The 24016-nt window shown below is 42.6% G+C and overlaps 1 protein-coding gene across 1 annotated transcript; it reads right to left on the bottom strand.

Moving 5' to 3' along the window:
* Positions 1-982: 982 nt before the first annotated feature.
* casp8ap2 (caspase 8 associated protein 2) lies at positions 983-23985 on the bottom strand. Its single transcript, XM_056294217.1, has 14 exons — positions 23746-23985; positions 21727-21809; positions 21251-21316; positions 20967-21070; positions 17746-17820; positions 11650-11765; positions 11495-11498; positions 11287-11366; positions 9955-10173; positions 9541-9773; positions 7567-9363; positions 2601-5109; positions 2065-2164; positions 983-1731 (listed from the first exon to the last, which is right to left on the bottom strand). The coding sequence occupies exons 2-14, from the start codon at positions 21764-21766 to the stop codon at positions 1669-1671; spliced, it is 5406 nt and encodes a 1801-aa protein (XP_056150192.1). The 5' UTR covers positions 21767-21809; positions 23746-23985; the 3' UTR covers positions 983-1668.
* Positions 23986-24016: the final 31 nt, after the last annotated feature.

Raw genomic sequence — 24016 nt, 5'->3', positions numbered from 1 at the left:
TTCGCGTTCCGGCTGCGGCGGTCCTCGGCTGCCCCCTGAGTTCGCTGCAGTATGTTAGAGACTCTCAAAAGCAATCGTAGACAGACTGAAGGTGTGTATTGAATTTAATTTTTGATTTCATGATTTATTCTTTAAACTATAGTAACTAATGTGGCACGTTACCCTGGGGGGGTAACGTGCACGTATAAGTAGACACGTTAGCCTTTAGCCAACGGTTTGTACCCTTTAGTCGACTGGTTAACGTCGTCGCCCGCGGTGCGGGAGACTCAGGTTCGCGTCCCGGCTGTGGCGGTTCCCGGGCTGCCCCCCTAATTTATTACAATTATACGGTACAGTGCAGATAGATTCTAAATAAATTAAAAAAATAAGTTAATTAAAGAAAACAAATGCTGTATGCGGGTTGTTTTTTTTTTTTACCCGTTGTGAAAGTGGATTCTGAAACAAGACGGCAAGCCAGAGCCCAAACCAGAGTGCCTCGTGGAGAGGAGTGCAGGCCAGCACGCGTGTAGGGGGTGTGACTCTTCAGCTTTTGCGCCATCGTGTGTCCAGGGAAAGCAGCACACTCGTTTCGTCTACTCAGATAAGCTCTTTGCAAAACAGAATCACACTACCCGGGTAGATGGACACTGACTGAAAAAAGACAAACTTTTTTCCCCTTTCCCTTAAATTGGTCAGTTTTTGTTTTGTTTTTTCAATACAGGTGCGCCTGACACTAAAATCTTAATACTAACTGGTGCTGTTTTGTGAATAAATGTTAATTGTTATGCTGCTTTTCTAGAACCTCGTCCTTGTTTATTCTATCCTCCTCGAGCGTACCTAACGTTACCATTATCCACTAGATGCAGCCTGTACATTGAGATTTATCTTGATTGATATTATAGTGTAGAAATTGTGCATATTCATTCCTGTGCTACATTTGGCCCTTAGTGTTACACAAGTCAGTCACATCCAATGGAACAAGAGACAGATAAGATGTGGTTTATTAGGCTACCATTTAATTTCTATCAGCAAATCGACATCAATGTACTGTACACTGAATTTAACATGTAAACATTTTGACAACCTGCAGACACGCCACACCCCAATAGCCACCCCCTCCTTAAAAAGTCAAAAGGTTATTAATTTCCTAGAAAACAACTTTTTGAATAGGCCTAAAATGTCGCCTCCGCTGTTCACATCAATATATTTTGGAAAGGGTGGGTGGGTGGGTGAGGAACCCCAGATAAAAACAAAACACTTAGTATTTTGAATAAAGGACAAATACACATTCTCCCCATTTAAGATAATTATGAGGAATGCTTAATACACACATAAATATGGTCAAAATAACTGGGATCAAAAATAAATCAATATCGGTAAGCGTTGGATTGCTAGGCATTTGTGACTTTTATCAACCGTTGAGTTGGTCAACTTGTATTTATTTATATGAATGCAAAAGAATCATCCCGTTTTCGGTACTGTTTTGCAAGAAGATGCATGAAGTACAAGTGGATGTTGATGGCTGACTGGCTGTTTGCATCAGCCAGACCTTGGTTTTAATGCAGTCGCTCACACCACATCCAGATCTTCGCCCAATTGTATCCCACAGACTATTGATAGTCTGTGTGTAAACAACTCGATACATGAAGAATATGAGGAACAAAGTGCCCACACACACAGAGTTCTCAGTCAGTTCTCCATCTTGTCCTGCTTCTTAAAAAGCTTCATTAGCTGGGCAAATCTGTCTGCAATCTGAAAAATAGAAAATAACTTAGGTTATTAAAATTCAATTAATTAAGAAAGAATCTATAAAACTGATTTGACTATGACTGCCTGCATCGCTTAAAACAAGGATCATCAGCCCATAAAAGTCAAAATCAAAATTTGTTTTACTAACAAAGTTTACATACTCAGGGAATTTAAATTAGTGTGTTGCCAAAAGAAACAAAACAGTCGTATAACGTGTTTGGTCCTGTCTAACAATTTCACAAATGTTGGTAAGTCAGCAACGTGACTGGTGCAAATCATACCCATCCCCTTAAAGAAACCAAACAACCAAAAAAACAGCAACAACAAATAACCTACCTGAGCCGATGACTTGTTGAGCTTTTCTGACAATGCAGAGAAAGTCTCTCGTGAGGCACCCTTTGTTTTAAGGCAAAGAAGAATAGCTCGATCTTCATCTCTAAAAAACAAAAAAACAAAAACAAAAGTAAAGAATCGTTAATATTGTCGAACTCATCTTTGGTTCATCTGATACTCACTGGCACCAGTGCTAGGCAAATTTGACTAATTTACAATTTGTCATAAGAACCATATCTTCATTTCTCTTTCATCAGGTTTACCAACTCCTTTAGAACCAAAATCGAAACGTCATAAACAAAAGCAGAAAATAGATTTCAGTTTTAGGTTAAGATCATGAAAATCTCTGAAATTAAAGTAAACCGCCTTAGGAAAAAAAAAAAGCTTCGTGGACTACTTACTTAGTGTGTGAAAACCTAAAGTGTATGATGAGTTGCAGAAAGCTTGTTCATATCAAAAACAACAATTATTGCCACACTAATTTCAGACAGTTAGGCTAACAAAATTAGTATATGCTAGAATGTCAACAGGCAACTGACCTTGTCCAGGACATCACCACCTCGCCCTTTTTCCTGATGACGTTTTTAGCTGACAGGCTGTTGGGGGACAACAGCAAAGATTTGTTTTTTCTCTTCTTTTTCTTTGAGCCATCTTTTGGGCTTTTTGAGACTTTTTCCTTGCTGCTTTCATCTTCCTGTTTGGCCCGTTTAACCAGAACTTTCTTTTGCCGCTTCTTTCGTTTTCTACTCATCCTAGAATCCTTTCCCTCCATCGCAGGTTTGCTGCTCACATCCTCAACAATGGCCAGACTCCTTTCAGACAAGGATGACATCTCCATTTCTTCTCTTGAGTCAAACAAGGGTGATGGCAACACTCCACTGGTTTGTGTCATTTCAGTACTTTCAGTGAGGTTTTGAAGACTGTCCTTCAAAGATGAAGTAATAGTCTCAGAGGAATTTGCTATTTTCTGTGGCGATTCAACTGAGGAGGGGGCTTTTGCAGGACTTCTTAGAGCAGACACATCCTTTTCTGCATGGTCCTGAATTTCTTCTATCAGTGTCTGAGTGAAGCTTTCATCGGCAATAAGAGTAGAATCTGCGCTGGTGGCTGCTGGGCAGATCTTCACTATAAAATGGTCATTTGACCTCTCCATCACTACTGCTTGCATGGGCAAGTGGGACTTGAACTGGAAGGGCGCTGGAGCAGTGGACTCCAAGGTCATACTGCTGGTGGATGCACAGCTGGAGTTGTCCGTATCAAGGGCGAGGTGAATGTCCTGTTCTATGGCATCGTCCCCATCCAGCAAGGCATCCTCACTTAAGTGAGCACTGATGACGCTCTCCGGAGTGGACATCAATTCCATGTCTTGGGGTTGGAGGAAACTAAGATGGCTGTCGGACTTGAGGGGTGAGGGAATAGTGAGTGAAACAGCCAGATCTTCAGCAAGAATGGAGTACGGTCTCTGTGAGACCAAGCTGGGCTGTGACATGGCTCTGCTGTCTGTTGGCAATTCTAATAGGCAACTCTCGTCGAACAGAGCTGGCGTAAGCGGGACTGGAACTCTGGACTGCGGAGAGGTAATCTTGTGCGGCAAAATGCTAGACCATGTTGTGATAAGTCTGGAAGGAGAAGAAAGTTTAGATGGAGAAACAAATTTTGCTGGGGAACCGAATTTAGTTGGAGTAGTGAAACTGATGAGGCTTTCCCCTGGAAGAGCATCCCTCCTTGGGGTGCTGATGGACCAGCTGGTGGAATCACCAGCTGTGACACTGCCATCTAGTAGGTCTGATCCTTGTAGGAGGCACTTAAATATTTCCCCCATTTGGGAGTCTCTTGCTAAGTTGAATGTCAAGCTGGATGTCTGCTGTTCTGTGAGTATTTCAAAGTCAGTCCTGTCTTGCAAAGAGCTACAGAGGACCAAAGAAGCCTTATGGTGTTTCTCTGGCGTTGAGGTGATACTGCTAGGGGGACAATGTTCGACCACATCTTGTGTAACTGGGAGACCTGGTGGATGTGGTTCAGGATTCCCATCCGATTCCATATGTGTAATTCTGATATCTTTGCCCCTACTTCCAAGGCCTGTTCTGTAAGGAGAAACAGGATGAGGTTTGATTCTCTTCAGGATGGTATGAACAGATTGCTTGTGCTGGTTTTGATGATGTGGCTTTGAGGAAATGCTCACAGGACGCTGCTTAGATATTTCTCCATCAACTCCACTAGACTTCATGTCCAAAGCCTCTGTTCCTGTTTGATGGTTCTCAGTAGCTGTTTTGCAAAATCTTGTTAGTGTTGAATGCATCCCCTTGAATAAGAAGTCAAGTTGAGCTTCTACAAAGTCCCATAATTTCTGTTTCAGATGAACAGCTTGCTGTTCAAAGATGCGGTTGACAATACCGTTATATGACACTTTGCTAAAGACAGATGTAATCATTTTCTTTAGTTTGGCTTTTAGCTCACCTACCTGACAGCATATAATATCAAAACAAGCTTCGTCCACAAACTCTAAAAAAGATTCCTGGAAATTTTCCATTATGCCATAGAAGCTCTTCTTGGGAAAAATCTTATGGAGCTTCATGTACTTCCTACGGATCTGGCAGCGTACTGTCTTAAATGTTTCCATCACTTGTTCCAAGGTAGAGAAAGAGGTTTGGGATGTGAAAGGGCGAACCGTTTTAAAACGTTTTTTATTTGACTGGGGGCTATCTATTGATACACTAACCGCTGTACTCCTTTCCTTTGAAGTGACAACCCTTTCCTCAGTCATCCTTTTGGAAAATCTTGATGCGGACTTTGGACTTGGAAGATTTCTGACAGGCCCTGTTAACTTAGGCCTCTTTGGTGGAAGAACTGGTGAAGCTGCAGTCCCTTCTTCACTTTCACTGAGAATTTCTCCTTCTTCCAGTTCATTATCAGAGAGGCTGGAGGGAAGAGCCAATGCCTCGTCGACATGATTTTGAGCTTCATGTTTTAGGACTGTACCTGGATATTTGTTCTCTTTGTTCACATCCAACTTCTTTGAACTGGAATCAACAGTTGTGCTAGAGAAATCTGCAGACAGGAGAAAGTAGATTGGAAAAGAATGAAAACTTGAAATTTAGTTTGTTGCTGGAACATCGGTTAATTAAGTGTCTGAATCAACTGAAAAAAGCAGTGAATACATAATTTATAATTGATGCCACTTTACAATAAGGCATACTTCATAAAGTGTTTAGAGGTGTTACTATTTAATTTAATAATGCATTTGTCATTGCATTCTAAAGCATTAATAAGATGCCCAAACACATTAATAAAAAAAAACCTCTTGGGTTGCCAGGTTGGGAGCTAACTCACCCCTAAACTAGTGGTTAAATTTTGGGTTAAAATCAGGTAGTGGATAGTGATGCTTCCATGAACAAGTCTGCTGTCTTCATCTAATTATGTGGCTTCCGAAATAATATCTATGGAGACTTGATGCTGCCATGAACAAGTCTGCTGTCTTCATCTAATTACGTGGCTTCCGAAATAATATCTATGGAGACTAGCTGTATGGGGGCGCCCAACTCCACAACCCAAAAAATTATTAACATGTTTTAACATTATTACTGATTTATAACCAGTAGTGAAGCGTAACTCTTAAACCTTGACCTTCTGACCACTCTTGCCTTGTCAGCAAAATAAATAAAAGAACCAAACTACCAGACTAGCTTACTGTGTCCTCTCCTATAGTGCTGCAAAAGTTACATATGACAATTCCAGCTCTGAAACAAAAATTAATTAGTCCAACCTAGGTAATGCAACGAGCAAACAGCACTATTATTGATGATCAACTCAAATTTGATGTGAACACCGAGGCTATTGTGAAGCGGGGGCAACAGAGAATTCACCTACAGGTAAATTAAATTCCTTTTTTGTCAGTCCTGTTATCGTCTGTCGCTTTTGTCAATCTTTTATTGACAGTCTCCAGAGTTTTTAGTTTATCCGTTGGTTTGACAGCCTCACAGTAAAAGAAAGAAAGAGCCTGAACAGCTTTGTTAAAATCTGTTCCAACAGAGAGATCTGAATTCTTTTTGCAACCAACAAACCTTGCAGAAAGCAGCAAGTATTGTGGCTTCTTCTGGATATGCTCTTGCAAGTGAGTTTTCTCTGTTGCCATCAGGGCATCGTTATGTTTTACCTGCTTGTAAAACTAACTGTTATTCTAAATCACTCATTCCTTCTGCAAGTTGACTACTAAATGCTTCGTAGTGTTTTTTTTTTAAATTATCTGATCATTTTATTGTGTTTACCAAGTTTATCTAGCCTATCAATAGTTTTAATTATTTAGAGATCTTGTAAATTTTATTTCACTTTTAACTGCCTAGAGTGTTATTTATTTTTTGTGTTATTTGTTTGTTTGCATGTTACTATGTTTCTTTGTACAAAAAGCTGCTCCAAACAGATTGCTCCTAGTGGGGTTAATAAAGTTGTATTGTATTGACACTTCAGAACCATGGACAGAGAACAGCGATCATGGGATTTTGAGAACCCACCGCTAAAAACAAGCAATACTGTTAATAAACAATTATTAGATTGGCACAGTGGCCTATTCGATATATACTATATGTTACGGTAAATGTGCATAATGACTGCTGAGTTGGTAAATTTACAGATTGACCGGTAATTCTTCATAATGACTGTTTTTCCACATAAACACTAACATATGTATACAAAACAGTGGCAGCGGCGGCCAAAATAAAATCATTTGGTACGGCAGCCGATTAGATTTTAAATAACTTAACAAATTAAGCTCTGGCGTAGGTCTTCCTTTGGCCAATTAACTCCCAACTTTTCATTAAAACTTAATCTTGAAAATGGTGTGGATATTAAATTTGCAACTATGTCCTCCTCACAAGGGGTAGTAACATTACTTGCAGCTTCCATTGTTTGTGAACCAACAGGCTAACTAGCTAGCTAGTTTATCGGCTTTTTTTTTTTTTGCCAGCTTGTGATTCGTGTACCCCTGCAGCAGGCGGAATTGTCCTTAAGTTAGTGATAAAGCCCACCCATTTAAAGGGAAAATAAGATTGGTTAATTTTACTGTCATTTGAAACTACTCTCTCATTGAATTATTATTGCTCAGACCTCTAAAATTACAGCTGAATTACCAATAACAGCTGAAAGCATAGCATTTTCTTGCCAACAGGGGCAGCAAAATTCTGATAGGAGGACAAAGGAGCTTCTTTCAGTTAACCCGTCACATTCCAACACAAACTGAACAGGCAGGTTTGAAGGGTTTCTTTCCTCAAACATTTTGTTTAGATATTGATTGTCAAATTATGAATTTAGAAAAATAAAATTAGAACTGATGACTTTCTAAATATTTTCTAGGGGGCCCTGACAGTTCCCATTTATTATGCATTCATGAGTTATAAATCATAATAAAGTAATCAGTAAGCACTTATAAAGTCTGTATTAAGTATGCCTTACTGTAAAGTGCCACCACATCATATATATAATGAAAATATAAAAGAACTGGTAGGATGTTACCTTTTTGAAGGCTTTTGACATGAGGCAGCTTGCCATGCAGGTTACTTTTCCTCGTAAGTCGCACTGGGCTCCTCAGAGGGCTTATTGCATCAGGTATGCTCATCAGATTGTTCAGTGTGCGCATCATGGAGTCTTCATCATGAAGAGAGGGCATAGAACTGGAAGGCTCAATAATAACCTCACTTTTCAAAGTTTGCACGGTGGGGCTGCAGGCCTTTTTAGGTGTGAAAGTCAAAACACTTTTGTGGTTTTTTGGGTTAGTGTTGTCAGGTACCATCTCTTCTGTTGTGCTGCTAACTTTGGACACGCCAATACAGCCTGTTGAAGAAGTTGGCTCAGTTGCACTGGAGTCACCATCTTCATCTGTTTTAGTTAAGACATAGATAGCCTCAGGTAAACTCAGACTTTCTGGAAAAGTCTGGAAGTCAAGTGGGAAAGATTCAAGACTTATTGTACTAGACACAGTATCTGTATCTTTGGGACCATCTTGCAGGTTGCAGAAATCTTTGTTATGGCTGAAACTTGGTGAAGTGGATGGAGACAGGTAATTGTGACAGGGCTCAGGGCGGGTGCATGGTGAGGTTTTCTGACTTCCAGGTTTGGTCTCTGTAGTTACATCTTCAGTAATGGGATTTTCCCTAAGGCATAAATCAGCTGGATCTTCTCCAACCCCTTCCACTGGGGAGCTCATGCGTACTGAAGTTATAGGGGTTTCTGTACATGAATTTACTACATCATGTTCTGCAATCCTATTTGATTCTCCAGTTTGACTCTCGGGGATTACTTCTTTTGAGGAACTGCAAGGGTAGCTTTTTGAGAGGCTTTCAGTCTTGAGACACGTTGTGACCTCCAGTTCTCCAGACTTAACTAGTTCTGTATCTGTGGCACAATTAGTCTTTTCTGTAACAGATTTTAAGTTGACAAGACTCTCTGGAGGTGATACAAAACTACTTGTCAATGGTTTTGGTGTGCCGTGCTCAGTTGTTGCATGCACTGGGGCTTCTGAAATTTGACTATATTCTACGTTTGTTTGGAGAGTATTGTCTTCAGGATGCTCAGTGACCATAGTTGTTTCAGCCGGAATCTTGCCATTTTCTGTTTTGCCATTTCGATCATCACATTTCCAATCTGCCGTATCAACACTTGAAAGTATGTGAATGTCTGAAGAGTGGTTTTCAACTTGGTCATCTGCAAGGTCATTGGTCTTCATTTCTGACAAACTATCTTCTGTTTCATCTATGACACAGAAATCCTCAATATCAGGCTCACTGTCACTTTTTGACTCGCCTGTCTCTGTGGGTGTGATATCTTGCAGGCTGCCATCTATGGGCAACAGTACTTTCTTAACAGGGGAAAGGGTGAGGTTTAGCGTTTCCATGAAACACAACTTCTTGTTTGGATTATCTTCCTCAACAGAACTTTTCTCACTCACATTAGGCTCTTCAGATGGCCTCTTTGGGGACCCATTTGTCCCTTTCTCATCCACACAAGTGACTTCAATCACCTCTCGGTCCCTTTCTTTTGAACTTTTCTTCCCACCATCTCTGCTTTGTTCTGGTGCAGTGCCCCTTTTAGCGCCTTGCTGGATCCCATCCTTCCGTCTCCTTTTTTCTTTTCTCTCATTCCTCGGAGAACTGTCCTCAACCCTCCGTCTGGAGGACTTACCGGAGTGTTTGTGTAAATTTGAGCAGGACACCCTCTGGTCCTTAGAGTCTGACCTATCTCTGCCAGCTTTGTTTTTTCTGTGCTCATGACTATCCCCCTTTAACTGTATCTCAAAGCCCTCTTTCGAGAACTCTTTACACCTATGGGGAGGGGACGCTGTGCTATAAACAGAGTCTGTTGCTTTATAATTTGCTTTCTCTGGCCTAAACTTTTGACTTCTCCATTTTTCATTTTCAGAGTGTCTTTTGGAGCCATGAGCAGCGGAAGTAGCACCATTTAAAATATTTAGGTGAGGGCTTTTAGCCCTACCTGAACTGTTGGTCACATTAGTATGTAGGTAGTTTTTTCTTTTACATGACTTATACTCATGTTTTTTCCCCTCATCTTTCTCTGCTCTGTGGGACCTATTTCTCTCAAGTATGCGACCTTCTTTGTTAGGACCTGAACGTGATTTATGTCTTTTTTCTCTTGACTCAGATGTTCTTCTGTGGTCAGATTTGTCTGAACCAGTCCGCTTGGACTGGTTCTGCTGGTCCAAATCACTGTGCCCAGTCGATGAATAACTTAATCTGGTCACCAAGGCACCAGTTTTTTTTGCTGTTGTTTCTGAAAGACATATTGATTGGATATTGGATGACTCTCTTAAGTCTCTTGTCTCAACACATGAGGTGTCAGACTGATAGATGAATTTACCAGTTTTTTCTCCAGAAAGCTCAGGGAGACTCTTCTGAGGACAACTCTCTGTGGGCGGGGAAGATGGAGGTGGAGGAGGGGGCTGCGGTGAAGGAGAAAATGGCGGAGGAGGTAGATATGTTGGTGAGGATGGAGGGGGAGGAAGGCGCTGCGGTGGAGGAGATGATGGTGGAGGAGGTGGATAAGTTGGTGAGGATGGAGGGGGAAGAGGGGGCTGCGGTGGAGGAGATGATGGCGGACGAGGTGGATCTGTTGGTAAGTCAGATTTGTCCGTCTTATCTTTGAACTCAGACAATGTTCTGCACTCCAGTTTGTCTTCACTTTGCTTAGACTGGTTCTGCTGCTCAAAATCATTACCCTGAGACAACGTACTGCAGCAATAGCTGTTTATCGAGGGACCAGTTTGGTTAGCCAGTGTTTCCAAATCTACTTTGGTGGCACACTCTGAGTGGGCATTGAAGGGATGCCGCAAGTTTCTCACATCCATACATAAGGAGCTGGATTCATGATTGACACAATCAATATTTTTCTCAGAAAGCCCAGGTAGACCCGTTTCAAGACAACCCTCTCTGGCTGGTGAACATGGAGGAAGAGGAGAAGGCAGAGGTGGAGGAAATGATAGCAGAGGAGGTGAATTTGTTGGCGAGTCAGATTTGTCTGCCTCATCTTTAGACTTAGACATAATTTTACAGTGAGATTGGTCTTTTCTTTGCTTGGACTGTTTCTGCTGGTCAAAATCATGCCCCCCAGATGGCGACTTGCTGCTGAATCTGGTCTCAGAGGTATGAGTTTGTTTTTCCGTTGTTTCCAAATCTACTCTTCTGGGACATCTTGAGCGGGCATTGAAGGGCTGCCTTGAATCTCTCATACCAACAAATAAGGCGTGGGATTGATGATTGGCACTACTGATACCTTTCCCAGGAGACTCAGGGACACTCCTTTCATGATAGTCTCTTTTGGGTGGTGAAGGTAGAAGAATGGCAGGCAGCTGAGGAGGAGGAGGTGATGGTGGAAGGCGAGGAACTGTTGTTGAACCAGATTTGTGACTCTCATCTCTTGATTCAGATGGCCTTTGGCTCTCATGTTTGTCCTCTCTGTATTTGGACCGTTTCTGCTGGTTTGACTCACTGCTCCTTGAGCTTGAATCGCGGCTGGATCTGGTTTCCTTTCCTGAATGACACCTTGAGTGACCATCAGAGGGTGGCCTTGAGTCTCTTGACAGATGGGTGGCACTACTGAATGCCTTCAAGGGGACCTGTGGGAGATTGGTTCGATGACGGTCTTCTCTGGGTGGCGGAGGGGGCTGAGGTGAAGAAGATGACAATAGAGGCAGAGAGTCTGTTGGTGGCAGAGGTAGCTTACTTGTAGAGGCTGTTGTACTTGAAGCTGGATGCCTCAAACTGTTTGGATGAGGCCGATAATGAGGATGACCTCTCTCTGACCTGAGGAGAAGAGTTTTAAAGATAGAGTCAACTAACAGAGACACAATCAGGGTAAGAAACATTTTGTATCCATAGGCTACAGTGGCTAGATAAATTCCCAAATTTACTAGGCTCTTTGAACATATTACTATCCTGCATAAGCATATTTAGAATAGAATAACATTTTTAATCATGTCTTAGGGACAGACAGTAAAAAATAAAAAAAATTCTGTTTATGCCTTGTTATGAATTGCTTCAGTTTAGAGTTTAATACAATGCTGATTTAAGGGGAGAAATATCTTACCTTTGGTACAACTTCTGGATCTCATCATCTTTTCGTAGCACTTCCTGTCTGGCAGTTTTGAGGAGTGCAGAGATGTTCTTTTTGAGGCGGGAATTCTCAGTGTTCAACCCAGTGTTCTACAGAAAGATAACCAAACATTTATAACTGTTTCCAACAAGCTCTAGGACATAGGACATTGCAGTGGGTTGGTAAGTGATTTAAAACTTGTTTTGAGTTTTGATTCGGATTTAGGCCATTAGATTCAAGATTTCAAGATTTAGTTTATTGGTCATTTTCATTATGCACCTGCGCACATAAATAAAAACGAAATGCCGTTTCTCCCAGCCCACAGCAGTGAAACAGAGAAGATAAAAATACACATCCAAAAATTCCCTAAAAATGATACCACAAAAAAAACAAAAACAGAACAAAACAAAAAAGCACAAACAATTAACAACATAGTCCATTCAGGTGCAACACAGTCCATTAAAGTGCCATTTCAGTTTAAATGTTGACAGCCGGTGTCTGTCAATAAGTGACCAGCACTGATGGGGGGGTTAGAGGGTAGGTGGATGGGTGTGACCGTGGGGGGGCACAGTTTGTTAATAATCCTGACTGCTTGTGGGTAGAAGCTATTTAGCATTCTGCTGGATTTAGCACAGATGCTCCTGTACCTCCTCCCAGACGGCAGGAGGGAAAACAGGTTGCGAGAAGGATGGTGGAGATCCTTAATAATGCTGGAGGTTCTGTGAACACAGCGTTGATGGTAAATCTCCTACAGGAAGAGGAAAGAGGCACAGATGACCTTGCTAGCTGTCTTCACTATCCTGTTCAGCTGGTATTGTTCGGTTGCTTTGCAGTTTGCAGTTACTGAACGAGGAACTGAGACCATAGGTTCATCAGGCTTTGTGGGCTGAGCACTTGCTATGAGTGTTTATAAGGGTGGGGATACCTGCAGTCAATTTAGACTGAAAACTTAGATGGGTGATGAAACATATCTGTCAATAAACGTATCCAGATGAACTGATTCAACCTTCTTTGAGCACTTGCTAGTTTCACTCGCTGAGCTTCAATAGCTGGGTCAGCAGACATGGGTCGTGCCCTCTATTGCTTCCTTTGTTGGGCTGAGCACTTGCTAGTTTCACTCTTTGAGCGCCAATAGGTGGGTCAGCTGACACGGGTCATGCCCTCTATTGCTCCCTTTGTTGTGAAAATCCGACGGGGGCGGGATTTTCACTAACAGCCTATAAGAGATTGATTGATTGATTCTTTATTTACACATATGAAAAATTAAAAAACATCTGGGTAGTGTAGCAGTCTATTTATTCCGTTGCCTACCAACATGGGGATCGTCGGTTCGAATCCCCATATTACCTCCGGATTGGTCGGGCGTCCCTACAGATACAATTGGCTGTAACACAGTTCAGCACAGCACCTGACTACAATGCTTCCCATAAACACCCATGTCACAGCAGTAAAATGAATCAGTCAAAGTCACGACACACACACACACACACACACACACACACACACACACCAAGAACACTCATTCATGATACATGCAAGTATACACAAACACTATCATTTAACAGGCAAAGAACATATATACACTCATGTGATATGGCTTAGAGTTTTCATGACAAGAAAGATAAGGGAGAAAATAAACACAAATTATATATATATATAGATACACACACACACACACATATATATATAGATGTTGATATATATATATATATATATATATACACACACACACACACATACGTACATATATGTTGATATATATATATATATGTTGATATATATATATATGTTGATATATATGTTGATATATACATATATAGCTTTATTGACAGCTGATGATTGCTTATGGCATGAAACAGGCCTGTACTGTCTCAAAGAATTTACTTGATGACTCACTGGATTATTTTGCTCCTTATTTGTTGAGCACTTTCCCTCCCATTGAGTGTTTCTTTAAACAAAGTTTTTATATATATATATATATATATATATATATATAGACACACACACACACACACACACACACACACACACACACACACACACACACACACACAGTATATATATAAACTTAGCACAAAAAGTAAGGAAATTTGTGTTTGGTAGATTATTTCTTTGTTGTAACAATGCTTCTTGGCAATAAATCTTATATCAGGCACCTGGGGTACCAGAAGCTCAAAACAAGAGTCAATAGCAACAGCAAATTAAGCTGTTTGGCATTGGCAGAGAAGATTTGGCAAATTTTTCATGGGCGCAACCCCCATACTCAGCTCTGCTGCTCATCCCACAAATGCATGTTCCTTACAAATGTGGCACCATTTAAAAGGGAAATAAACAGGCTTTCCAACGGTATAAGATTTACTGCCAAGAAGCATTGTTACCACAAAGAAATAATCTACCAAACACACATTTCCTTATTTTTGTGCTAAGTATATATATAAAATCCAGTGAGTATACATATAATCCAGTGAGTCAAGTAAATTCTTAAAAAAACCCACACAAAATAAACACAATTTATACACACACACACAATTTGTGTTTATTTTCTCCTTTATCTTTCTTGTCTTATGAAAACTCTAAGCCATATCACATGAGTGTCTGTTCTTAGTGTGTTAATGGTAGTGTTTGTGTATACTTGCATGTATAATGAGTGTTCTTCATGTGTGTCTTGTGACTGACTGATTCATTGTACTGCTGTAACATGGGTGTTTATGGGATGCATTGTTGTCAGGTGCTGTGCTGAACTTTGTCTTTTGCTATATCTGGAATTATTGATAGTAAATACAAATTGTCCGTATCGCATTGCTGTGATTGTTTCCTGTAGTATGCTGTCTGGAGAATGCCACTTTACAAGCCCCTTGAGGGTTTTTTAGGCAATTCTCCTTCATATTCTATTTCCAATTTATACACTCTGTCTGTGAATGTTCTCATTCATCCAGGTCATGGTTATCCAAAGGAGTTGAATCAAGTGCAACTGGACTTGGTATATATCCGTGAAGATGTTTCGCCTCTCATCCAAGAGGCTTCCTCAGTTCGTGCCTTTCTGACTAGACCAAGCTAGTCTGACCGGCTGGTGATGAGACTCAGAATTTATCCTCTTTGGAGTCGTTATCAGAGCTATAGATGTCCATGGCTCTTTGTGTCCCGATGTTTACCAACGCCCGTTGCTAACAGAGCCATAGATATGAGTGGCTCTTTTGTGTACCGATGTTTGGCTGCGCCCGTTGTTATCGGAGCTATTGATTTGCGTGGCTCTCCTGTGCTCCGATGTCCAGCCGCGCAATTTGCATTTGTTTAGCAGTGACGGTTGTTGGGGGTGTTAGTTTCGACTTCATTATTCAGTGGTCATGAGTCGTTGGAGCCATTAGTGACCGACTGTTGTTCTTGGAGGCTAGGCTTCTTGAGTCTCCTGGGTAGAGATGAAAGGACGGCATTGTAAGTGGGAGATAGGTGGTGTCGCAGACCTCCTCCTCTGTTGAGGGATGGTTTTTCCAGTTTCACATAGATGGCTTCCTTCACCCCTCTTTCAAGCCATCTATCTTCCCTGTCCAAAATGTGTACGTTGCTGTCCTCGAAGGTGTGTGTCTTCTCCTTTAGGTGTAGATAGACTGCTGAGTCTTGTCCTGAGGAGTTTGGCCTTCTGTGTTGGGCCATCCATTTGTGTAGTGGTTGTTTGGTTTCTCCTATGTATAGGTCAGTGCAATCCTCATTGCATTGTACAGCATACACCAGATTGCTTTTTCGGGTGTGTGGTACACGGTCTTTGGGATGAACCAGTCTTTGTCGGAGTGTGTTGCTGGGTTTGAAGTATACCGGGATGCGGTGTTTGTTGAAAATTCTCCTGAGTTTCTCGGAGACCCCAGAAACATATGGGATGACTGTGTCCTTCCTTCTGTTCCTTTTCTCCTCGTCGCTCACCTGGAACGTGTTGCAGTTTTCACAAAGGTCCAACTGGGGTAGCCGCAGGTTTTTAAAGCTCCCCTCAGGTGTTTGCGTTCTTCCCGTTGGGCCTGAGTACTGCTGGGCACATTGTCAGCTCTGTGTTGCAGAGTTCTGATGACGCCCAGTTTGTGTTCCAGCGGGTGGTGTGAGTCGAAAAGTAGATATTGGTCTGTGTGTGTAGGTTTCCTGTAAACCCCAATGTGGACGTCACAGTCCAAGAAGGGCAAACTGTTGTTCTTTACGTCTTCCCTTGTGAACTCAATGTTCTTGTCCACTGAGTTGATGTGTTTGGTAAACGCTTGCACCTCTTGTGTTTGGATTTTGACCCATGTGTCATCCACATATCTGAACCAGTGGCTCGGAGGTGTTTCTCTGAAGGGGTTCAGGGCCCTGTGTTCTACCTCTTCCATATATAAGTTGGCCACAATGGGCGATACCGGTGAGCCCATTGCACAGCCGTGTTTCTGTCTGTAAAACTGGCCCCTGAATTGGAAATATGTCGTGTTCAGGCAAAGGTCCAGTAGTTGGCAAATCTGGTCTGGGCTGAGGTTGGTCCTATTGTGGAGGGTGTCGTCCCATAGCAAACGTTGCCTCAGTTTCCAAAGCCTCCATGGTTGGGATGCAGGTGAATAACGAGGTTACGTCGTAGGATACCATGGTTTCATCCGGTTCCAGCTTTACACCTTGGACCTTGTCCACGAAGTCAAAGGAGTTTTGGATATGGTGAGGTGTTTCGCCCACTAAAGGGGTCAAGATGTTGGCTATATGTTTGGCAATGTTGTACGTGACCGAGTTTATGCTGCTGACGATGGGCCTGAGGGGGGTTCCATCTTTATGGATCTTAGGGAGTCCGTATATGCATGGAATGTTATCTTGTGGGTAGAGACGGTGGTATTGTATCCGATCAATGGTTCCTCCTCTCTGTAGTTTCTGTAGGTACTCTATTATTCTCCTCTTGTAACCACTAGTAGGATCACGTCTCAGAGGTTCATAGGTGTCGGTGTCGCTGAGTAAAGACGTGATTTTGGCGTGGTAGTCTGTTGTGTTGAGGATCACCGTGCATCTCCCCTTATCTGCTGGAAGGATAGTGATGTTTTCATCCTTGCTCAGGGCTGTCACAGCTTTCCTTTCCTCCATGGTCAGGTTGGAAGGAGGGAGTTTTGCATTGGACAGAGCTGCTGATACCTTTAACCTAAGCTGTTCTGCCTCGGTTTCTGTTAGATTGGCTCTGTTAGCGACGGGCGTTGGTAAACATCGGTACACAAAGAGCCATGGACATCTATAGCTCTGATAACGACTACAAAGAGGATAAATTCTGAGTCTCATCACCAGCCAGTCAGACTAGCTTGGTCTAGTCAGAAAGGCACGAACTGAGGAAGCCTCTTGGATGAGAGGCAAAACGTCTTCACGGATATATACCAAGTCCAGTCGCACTTGATTCAACTCCTTTGGACAATTTATACACTGTATTTTTTTTTTCCATATGTGTAAATTAAGAATCAATCAATCAATCAAGCCATTCTTTTTTCCCCTAGATTTGGAGCGGAGTACATTTTTGGTTCAAAGACCAAGGTTTCCGCTGGAGATGATTCAGTTTGTAATTCAGGTTTTGTTTGGATATTCATCCCGCTATATATCAAGAAGTGAAGTAACTGCAATTGTGTTTGTGTGTATGTGTATATGGTCACATGTTTCTGGATTTTCTACATCTGTGTGCAAACCCTGTTATTCATCCATCCATCCTTTAGCCAAGCCGCTTATCCCAACTGAGGTCGCGAGATGCTGGAGCCTATCCCAGCAGTCACTCGGCAGCAGGTGGGGAGACACCCTGTGCAGGCCGCCAGTCCATCACAGGCCCGACACACACGCATTCACACCAAGGGACAATTTAGTATGCCCGATTCACCTGACCTACATGTCCTTGGACTGTGGGAGGAAACCGGAGCACCTGGAGGAAACCCACACATTCACGGAGAGAACATGCAAACTCCACACAGAGGACAATCCGGGATGACCCCCAAGGTTGGACTACCCCGGGACTCAAACCCAGGACCTTCTTGCTGTGAGGCAACCGCACTAACCACTGCGCCACCGTGCCACCCCCGTTATTCAGTCAAGCCATAATGCAATGGCAGTACAACGTAAACAGACCTGTGCCTCCGTCTGCTGCAGTCTTCTCCGCAGCTCTTCAATCTGGCACTGAGCTGCAAGGAATCTTTGTTTCAACTGTACACAAACAAAAAAGTAAAAATAGATGTTTTGTTTTAACCTTATAATAGGATCTGTGTAAAGCATTCTAGCAGGCAGTCAAAACTATAGACTAACTTACAAGAAAACAATGTGGGGGATGGAAGCACTCCGAAAAAAAAAAAAAAAGGAGACAAAAATCTTGAAATTAGTTGTTTATATACATGCTCAATAATCCACATAAGGAAATCCCAGAAAGTTGAATCAGTTCATCCGGACACAATGTTTATTGAGAGAAACGTTTCATCACTCATGTAAGTGACTTCGTCAGTCTCAACTGACTGCAGGTATCCCCACCCTTATAAACAGCAGACTGGCATAATAACCGAAACCAACGATCATATGAAACAATGGTCTATGATTTTACGTCTCTCTTCACATACCTTCCTATTGATGAAGCAGTGAAGGTGGCCCGTATGAAATTACAGGACGACCCCGCCCTTAGCAATAGGACCACCCTTAACACTGACCAAGTGTCTCTGCTCCTAAAGCTGTGTCTTCATTCCACATACTTCACATACAGCGGGCAGTATTAGAGGCAGAAGCATGGGTGTGCTATGAGTTCCCCAGTTTCACCTAAATTGGCCAACTTGTATATGGAGGAAGCGAAAAAGAGGGCTCTGATCTATCCAGAGGCACCACCTAGCCATTGGTTTAGATTTGTGGACGACACCTGGGTTGAAATTAAATCTCAGGATGTACCACATTAACTCTGTGGACAACCACATGAAGTTCACCAGGGAGGATGTGAAAAATGACAGGTTAGCCTTCTTAGGCTATGAAATTGCAACTGGTGATGGGGGACATTTGATTGTTGATGTTAAGTTTCCTTTATTAATCCCCTTGGGGATATTCAATTACTGCAAATTAACCTATCCTAGCTGTGATCTGTGCAGCTAGGAGTAGTGGGCTGCTGCCTTCATGCAGCACCCGGGGACCAACTCCAGTTCTTTTCCCATTGCCTCGATCAGGGGCACAGACAGGAGTATAAACCATAACATGCATGTTTCTTTTTGATGGTGGGGAAAACTGGAGCATCCGGAGAAAACCCACCGCAGACACAGGGAGAACATGCAAACTCCACACAGAGGATGGCTTGGGATAACCCCAAAGGTTAGACAACACCGGGGTTCAAACCCAGGACTTGCTTGCTGTGAGGCAACAGCGCGAACCACTGGGCCACTTTGCTTGTTTACCATAAACTAACATATACTGATTTAAGGTTTGACTCTCATCATTCAATGGAGCACAAACTAGGAGTCATCAGGACGCTGTACCACCAAAGCTGACAACGTCCCCACTGACACAGCGGCTGGGGAAGGGGAGAGATCCCACATTAAAACAGGCCTTGGTTTAAGTGTGGTTACTGGGCATTTGTCAACGCCAGGAAGACGCCTAAACAGTGCACCAGCTGATCGAAGAGAGAAGGACAACAGCTGCCTAAGCGTAAACAGTGGTGATTCCATATGTGGCGGGAGTGTTGGAACAATTGAGACGAGTATTTTACAAACACTGCGTCTCAGTTGCTTTCAAACCCCAAAACATGCTGCAGCAGAAATTGGTCCAACCCAAGGATCGTGTCCCTTGGAACAAACAGAGCAATATAGTGTACACCTTTAAGTGCTGGGTGGATTGCCGTGACTTGTGTACATAGAGGAAACCAAACAGACCCTGGGAAAGAGAATGGCACAACACAGGAGAGCTAACGCGTCAGGCTAGGACTCAGCAGTCTACACCCACCTACAGGCAGGCCAGTGGCCACTCTTTCAAGGATGAGGATCTGCACATCCTTGATATGTGAAGAGGGAACGACCATCCCTGAACCGGGGGGGCTAACCGTACATCTGTCGCCATCTTACAATGCTGCGATTACAACTATCCCAGTCCTTTGTGAATAATACACATGGCCATTGGAACTCTAGTTAATGATCACGGTTATCGGCATATAAAACCGATCAGTGGTTTCGGTCGTTGTGCCACTGTGCTGTTTGTAAAGGTGGGGATACCTGCAGTCAGTTAGGTCACTTAGATGAGTGATGAAACATTTCTCTCAATAAACATTTCGTCCAGATGAACTGATTCAACTTCCAGTGACTTGAAATTAGTTCTGTTTTTATTGATGACCTAATTGAGCAAATCAAAATAGGTTGATTTCTACTTGGCTTGCTGCCACCGCGACCGACCCCGGAGAAGCGGCTGACGATGAGATGACATGAGAAAATAGGTTGAATCAGTTCATCCGGATACAGTGTTTATTGACAGATAGATTTCATCACTCAACTAAGTGACATCTTCAGTCTAAAGTGACTGCAGGTATCCCCACTCCTTATAAACAATACAGTTCCATACCGATCGAAACCAACGACCAGTTTCATCTGCAAATATGGGTGTGACCATTAACTAGTTTCAATGGCCATGTGTATTATTCACAGAGGATTTGGAAATGTTTGGAATCATTAGCTTAATCGAAAAAAGTGGGTTTCCTCCGGGTGCTCCGGTTTCCTCCCACAGTCCAAAGACATGTAGGTCAGGTGAATCGGCCATACTAAATTGTCCCTAGGTATGAATGTTTGTGCATGTGTGTATGTCGGCCCTGTGATGGCCTGGCGGCCTGTCCAGGGTGTCTCCTCGCCTGCCACCCAATGACTGCTGGGATAGGCTATAGCATCCCCGCGACCCTGAGAACAGGATAAGCGGTTCAGATAATGGATGGATGGATGGATGGATTTGGGAATGTTTGTAATCACAACTTTGTAAGATGGTGACAGATGTACTCTTAGGCTCCCCCCTCGGTTCAGGGATGGTTGTTCCCTCTTAATATATGAAACTGGTCCTTGGTTTCAGTCGTTATGTATGTATTGTTTATAAGGGGTGGGGATACATGCAGTCAGTTTAGACTGAAGATGTCACTTAGTTGACTGATGAAACGTATCTGTCAATAAACGTATCCAGATGAACTGATTCAACCTTCTTTGATTTTGTAACTGGATTATTGAACGTGCATCAAGACTAATTGGGCAAAGTGTTACAGTCAAAGCTTCCACTAGAGTAACTTATTTTGTGTCTTATTAATGTAAGGCATTTCAGAGAAAGGAAATAAAAAACACTTAAAAGTGACAACTAACCTCATTAAAAGATGATTCTCTGCTCTGCTGTTCATCTGTGATAATTTTTTCATATAGATCCATTGATTCTTTCACCCGAGGTGACAGCATTGCCTTGGGCCCCTCTACAAACAAATCAAGATTAGACATCCAACGTGAGTTGCAACAATGGTGATGTCACATATCTGTTAGATACCAGGGGGAAATATGGCATGAAAAGTAAAGTAAATAGCCACCGTGGTCAGCATATGAAAAAAAATAGTTTACTGCTCTAACATCAGACTGGTAATTAGATAAATGTTTACCTGCAACAGTAACAGGGCTGGTGTCCAGCCCAAAATAGATATCCACAGAATCTTCATTAGGACCAGCTGTCAATATGATTGACAAGGAAATAATAATAAAAAAAAAGTTAGCCAAAAATCATAGCCGCCTATAGTTAGAAATCATATATCAAATTTATGGGAAAATGTAAGTTATTCACGTAATATCTAAAAATGGAAGGCTTCTTCAGACATGACAGTGTTTCATTGGTAAATATGAATAATATAATTTATTTAGTCCAGGATGGGTTTTAGTTTCATGTCATTAGTCTTATGGCAACAGGAACTACTTTTCTAAAACAGTGGATGCTTCACGTATAAGTGAGACTTCATAACTGCCTCCGTTACGAAAAAACAGTTAAGTATATGATTTACACACTACATCTTAGTCTATGTAATAGACTTACTACAATATATTGTAAGCAATAGGTATGGCTTTTTGATTGCATTATACTTACGAGCAGGAACACCGACAGCATCTTCAACCATATCTTCCATTTTTCCAAATTTGTTAGCAGCTCCCTTTCTTCACAGGGTGTACCTGATGATGAAAATATTAGAGGACCTATTATGCAAAACTCACTTTTTCAGTGTTTCTGCTAATGCATTTGAGTCTCTGATGGGCCTACTAACACACAAACTTCTAAGTAAAACAACCCAATCATTTTGCTGGGGGCAGCCAAATTGAAAACTTTTGCAAAAAGTCCAGACCCAGCAAGCCGTTCAAATGTCCTTCCGCCCTTTACGTCACGGAAGGAAACTCATTATAATAACCCCGCCTTCAGCTGAATAGCTCCACCCACCTGCCTTATATGGCTATAAAGGTCGACATTTTTTGCAAGTACCGCTGACTAATCGCACATCGGCTCCCAACGTCAGAGGGCAGAAGAGCTGAGTGGATAGTTTATTTTTTGATGGGTTCCCGCTAAAGTTGGCAAAGCACTTAAGTGTGTCCGCGGTGGTGTAGCGGCCTAAGCATTGGCTTTGTGTCGACGCAGTTGCCCGCTGGGGACCGGGGTTCGCGCCCCAGTCTCGTCAGATCCCGACTATGGCCGGACTCGCTGAAGCGGCAATCATTGGCGACGCCCTCTTCGGGAGGGGGGCGGAGTCGGCCGTACCGCTCATCCAGCCCGAAAGGCGGGTGCTTTCTCAGGCCGGGCAGCCTACACCAGTGTTTCTCAACCGGGGTCGGCGGACCCCTAGTGGTCAGTGGTGTAATTGCAAGGGGTCCGTGAAAATAAAATATTGTAACGTGCATGCATAAGCAGACACGCTGGTTTGCGGGTCTGACCCTTCAGTCGAGCGGTTAGCGATGCCTCCTGCGGTGCGGGCGATGCGGGTTCGCTTCCCGGCCGCGGCAGTTCCTGTGGTTGCGCTGTCTCCCGAATTCGCTATAATATCTTTAAAAAAAAGATCCTATGACATTTATAGAAATAGGATTATTTTACTCAAATGTGACAGAGACCTTTATCTACCTAAACTATAAAGGGTAACAGGACTTTTTTCTCTAATTACATCTGTTTCACAAGTGTAATTTATTGTATTTTAATAAGAGATCTCGCTCCCGTTTGCATTGTTAAAAGTTGCTGCATAAAAATCCTGTTGTTACATATATCTGAAAGTTACTGCATAAGAATTCTGTTTTGTTAACTATATCTAAGTTACAACTGAAAGCTCTTATTTTTGCCCCAAAGAGTGAATAAATGCTATAATGCAATTTAAAATGCAGTTTCTACTGTTTCTATCAAATTGCAACCCCCCTCCCCCAAGATCAGGTGGAGGGGTCCTCAGGGTAGATCAAAAATACGCAGGGGGTCCAGGACCCCAAAAAGGTTGAGAACCACTGCTCTAGATGATTTCAGCCATGGACGTTTAGAGAGGAAGTTGTAAAGTACAAAATCATCCCAACATGGGAAAATATAGGCTCGAACAATGTAAACGGAGTGACGAATAAATGGAATCAAATAAGAGTGCAGTGTACGAATGCACATAGAGTCGTCTACATATATGCAACTAGCAAACACTGTAAAATATTAGTTTAATTTACCCCCAAACAGCAAAGAGTAGGCACCCCGCCTTTCTTGCCTTTCTTTTTATTACGAAAATCAAATCATACACCTGCTGTCAGCTAGGCCGTGTACACACCAACTGTGCTCTGAGTACAGAGAAAGCAACCATGCCAGTTAACAGAGAGGGGACGCGTCGCAGCTTGGGTTTGTCCTGAAGAATGCCAGTCAACTTTTACTGGTCAGACATTGTTCAGTTTCAGACACCCAAGCAAGTGACCTGCCTAAGCATAACTGCCCCCCCCCAACGGTCAGTGACTTTAGTAAACAAATGTTAACGTTACTATAATCAGGTCATGTCCACCCTTATTCGCTGGCACCACAAAAACAAAAACCAGGCGTCACAACGAGTTCCCCCTATCTCTGTCGTACCGACCAGGGCTTATTCTTGAGATGAAACCTAACTCTCACCATCGGGTGCTTTTGGTTTCTTGGGTCTGTGGTCTGTTCTCTCCTCCTGGTGTTTACAACGGTGATGTCGCGCCAAGACTTCACCGTGCCGGATGTAACATTTTCCCGCGGTATGTCAGCGAGCAACGGCTAAGAACTGCTCAGGGTTTCAAAAGTCTTCTTTGACAGCAGCACACGACACTAAACTAAGCCGGTAAGTTGACTATCTTATACAAACTCAAACAGAGACCCGAGGGCATTCTCAACAGTAAATTCGCCCAAAGCGACCGCT

The sequence above is a fragment of the Lampris incognitus genome, chromosome 15 (assembly GCF_029633865.1).
Source record: "Lampris incognitus isolate fLamInc1 chromosome 15, fLamInc1.hap2, whole genome shotgun sequence".
NCBI lineage: Eukaryota > Metazoa > Chordata > Actinopteri > Lampriformes > Lampridae > Lampris > Lampris incognitus.
This window is presented reverse-complemented; position numbering and strand designations above follow the sequence as displayed.

Excerpts from the sequence above, each read along its gene's own strand:
- casp8ap2 (XM_056294217.1), bottom strand. The coding sequence starts at position 21,766 with ATGGAAGATATGGTTGAAGATGCTGTCGGTGTTCCTGCTC. Across the intron at positions 17,821-20,966 it reads GAGAATCATCTTTTAATGAG|TTGAAACAAAGATTCCTTGC; the intron begins GTTAGTTGTCAC and ends GTTTGTGTACAG. Across the intron at positions 11,766-17,745 it reads TGCAGCAGACGGAGGCACAG|AACACTGGGTTGAACACTGA; the intron begins GTCTGTTTACGT and ends ATCTTTCTGTAG.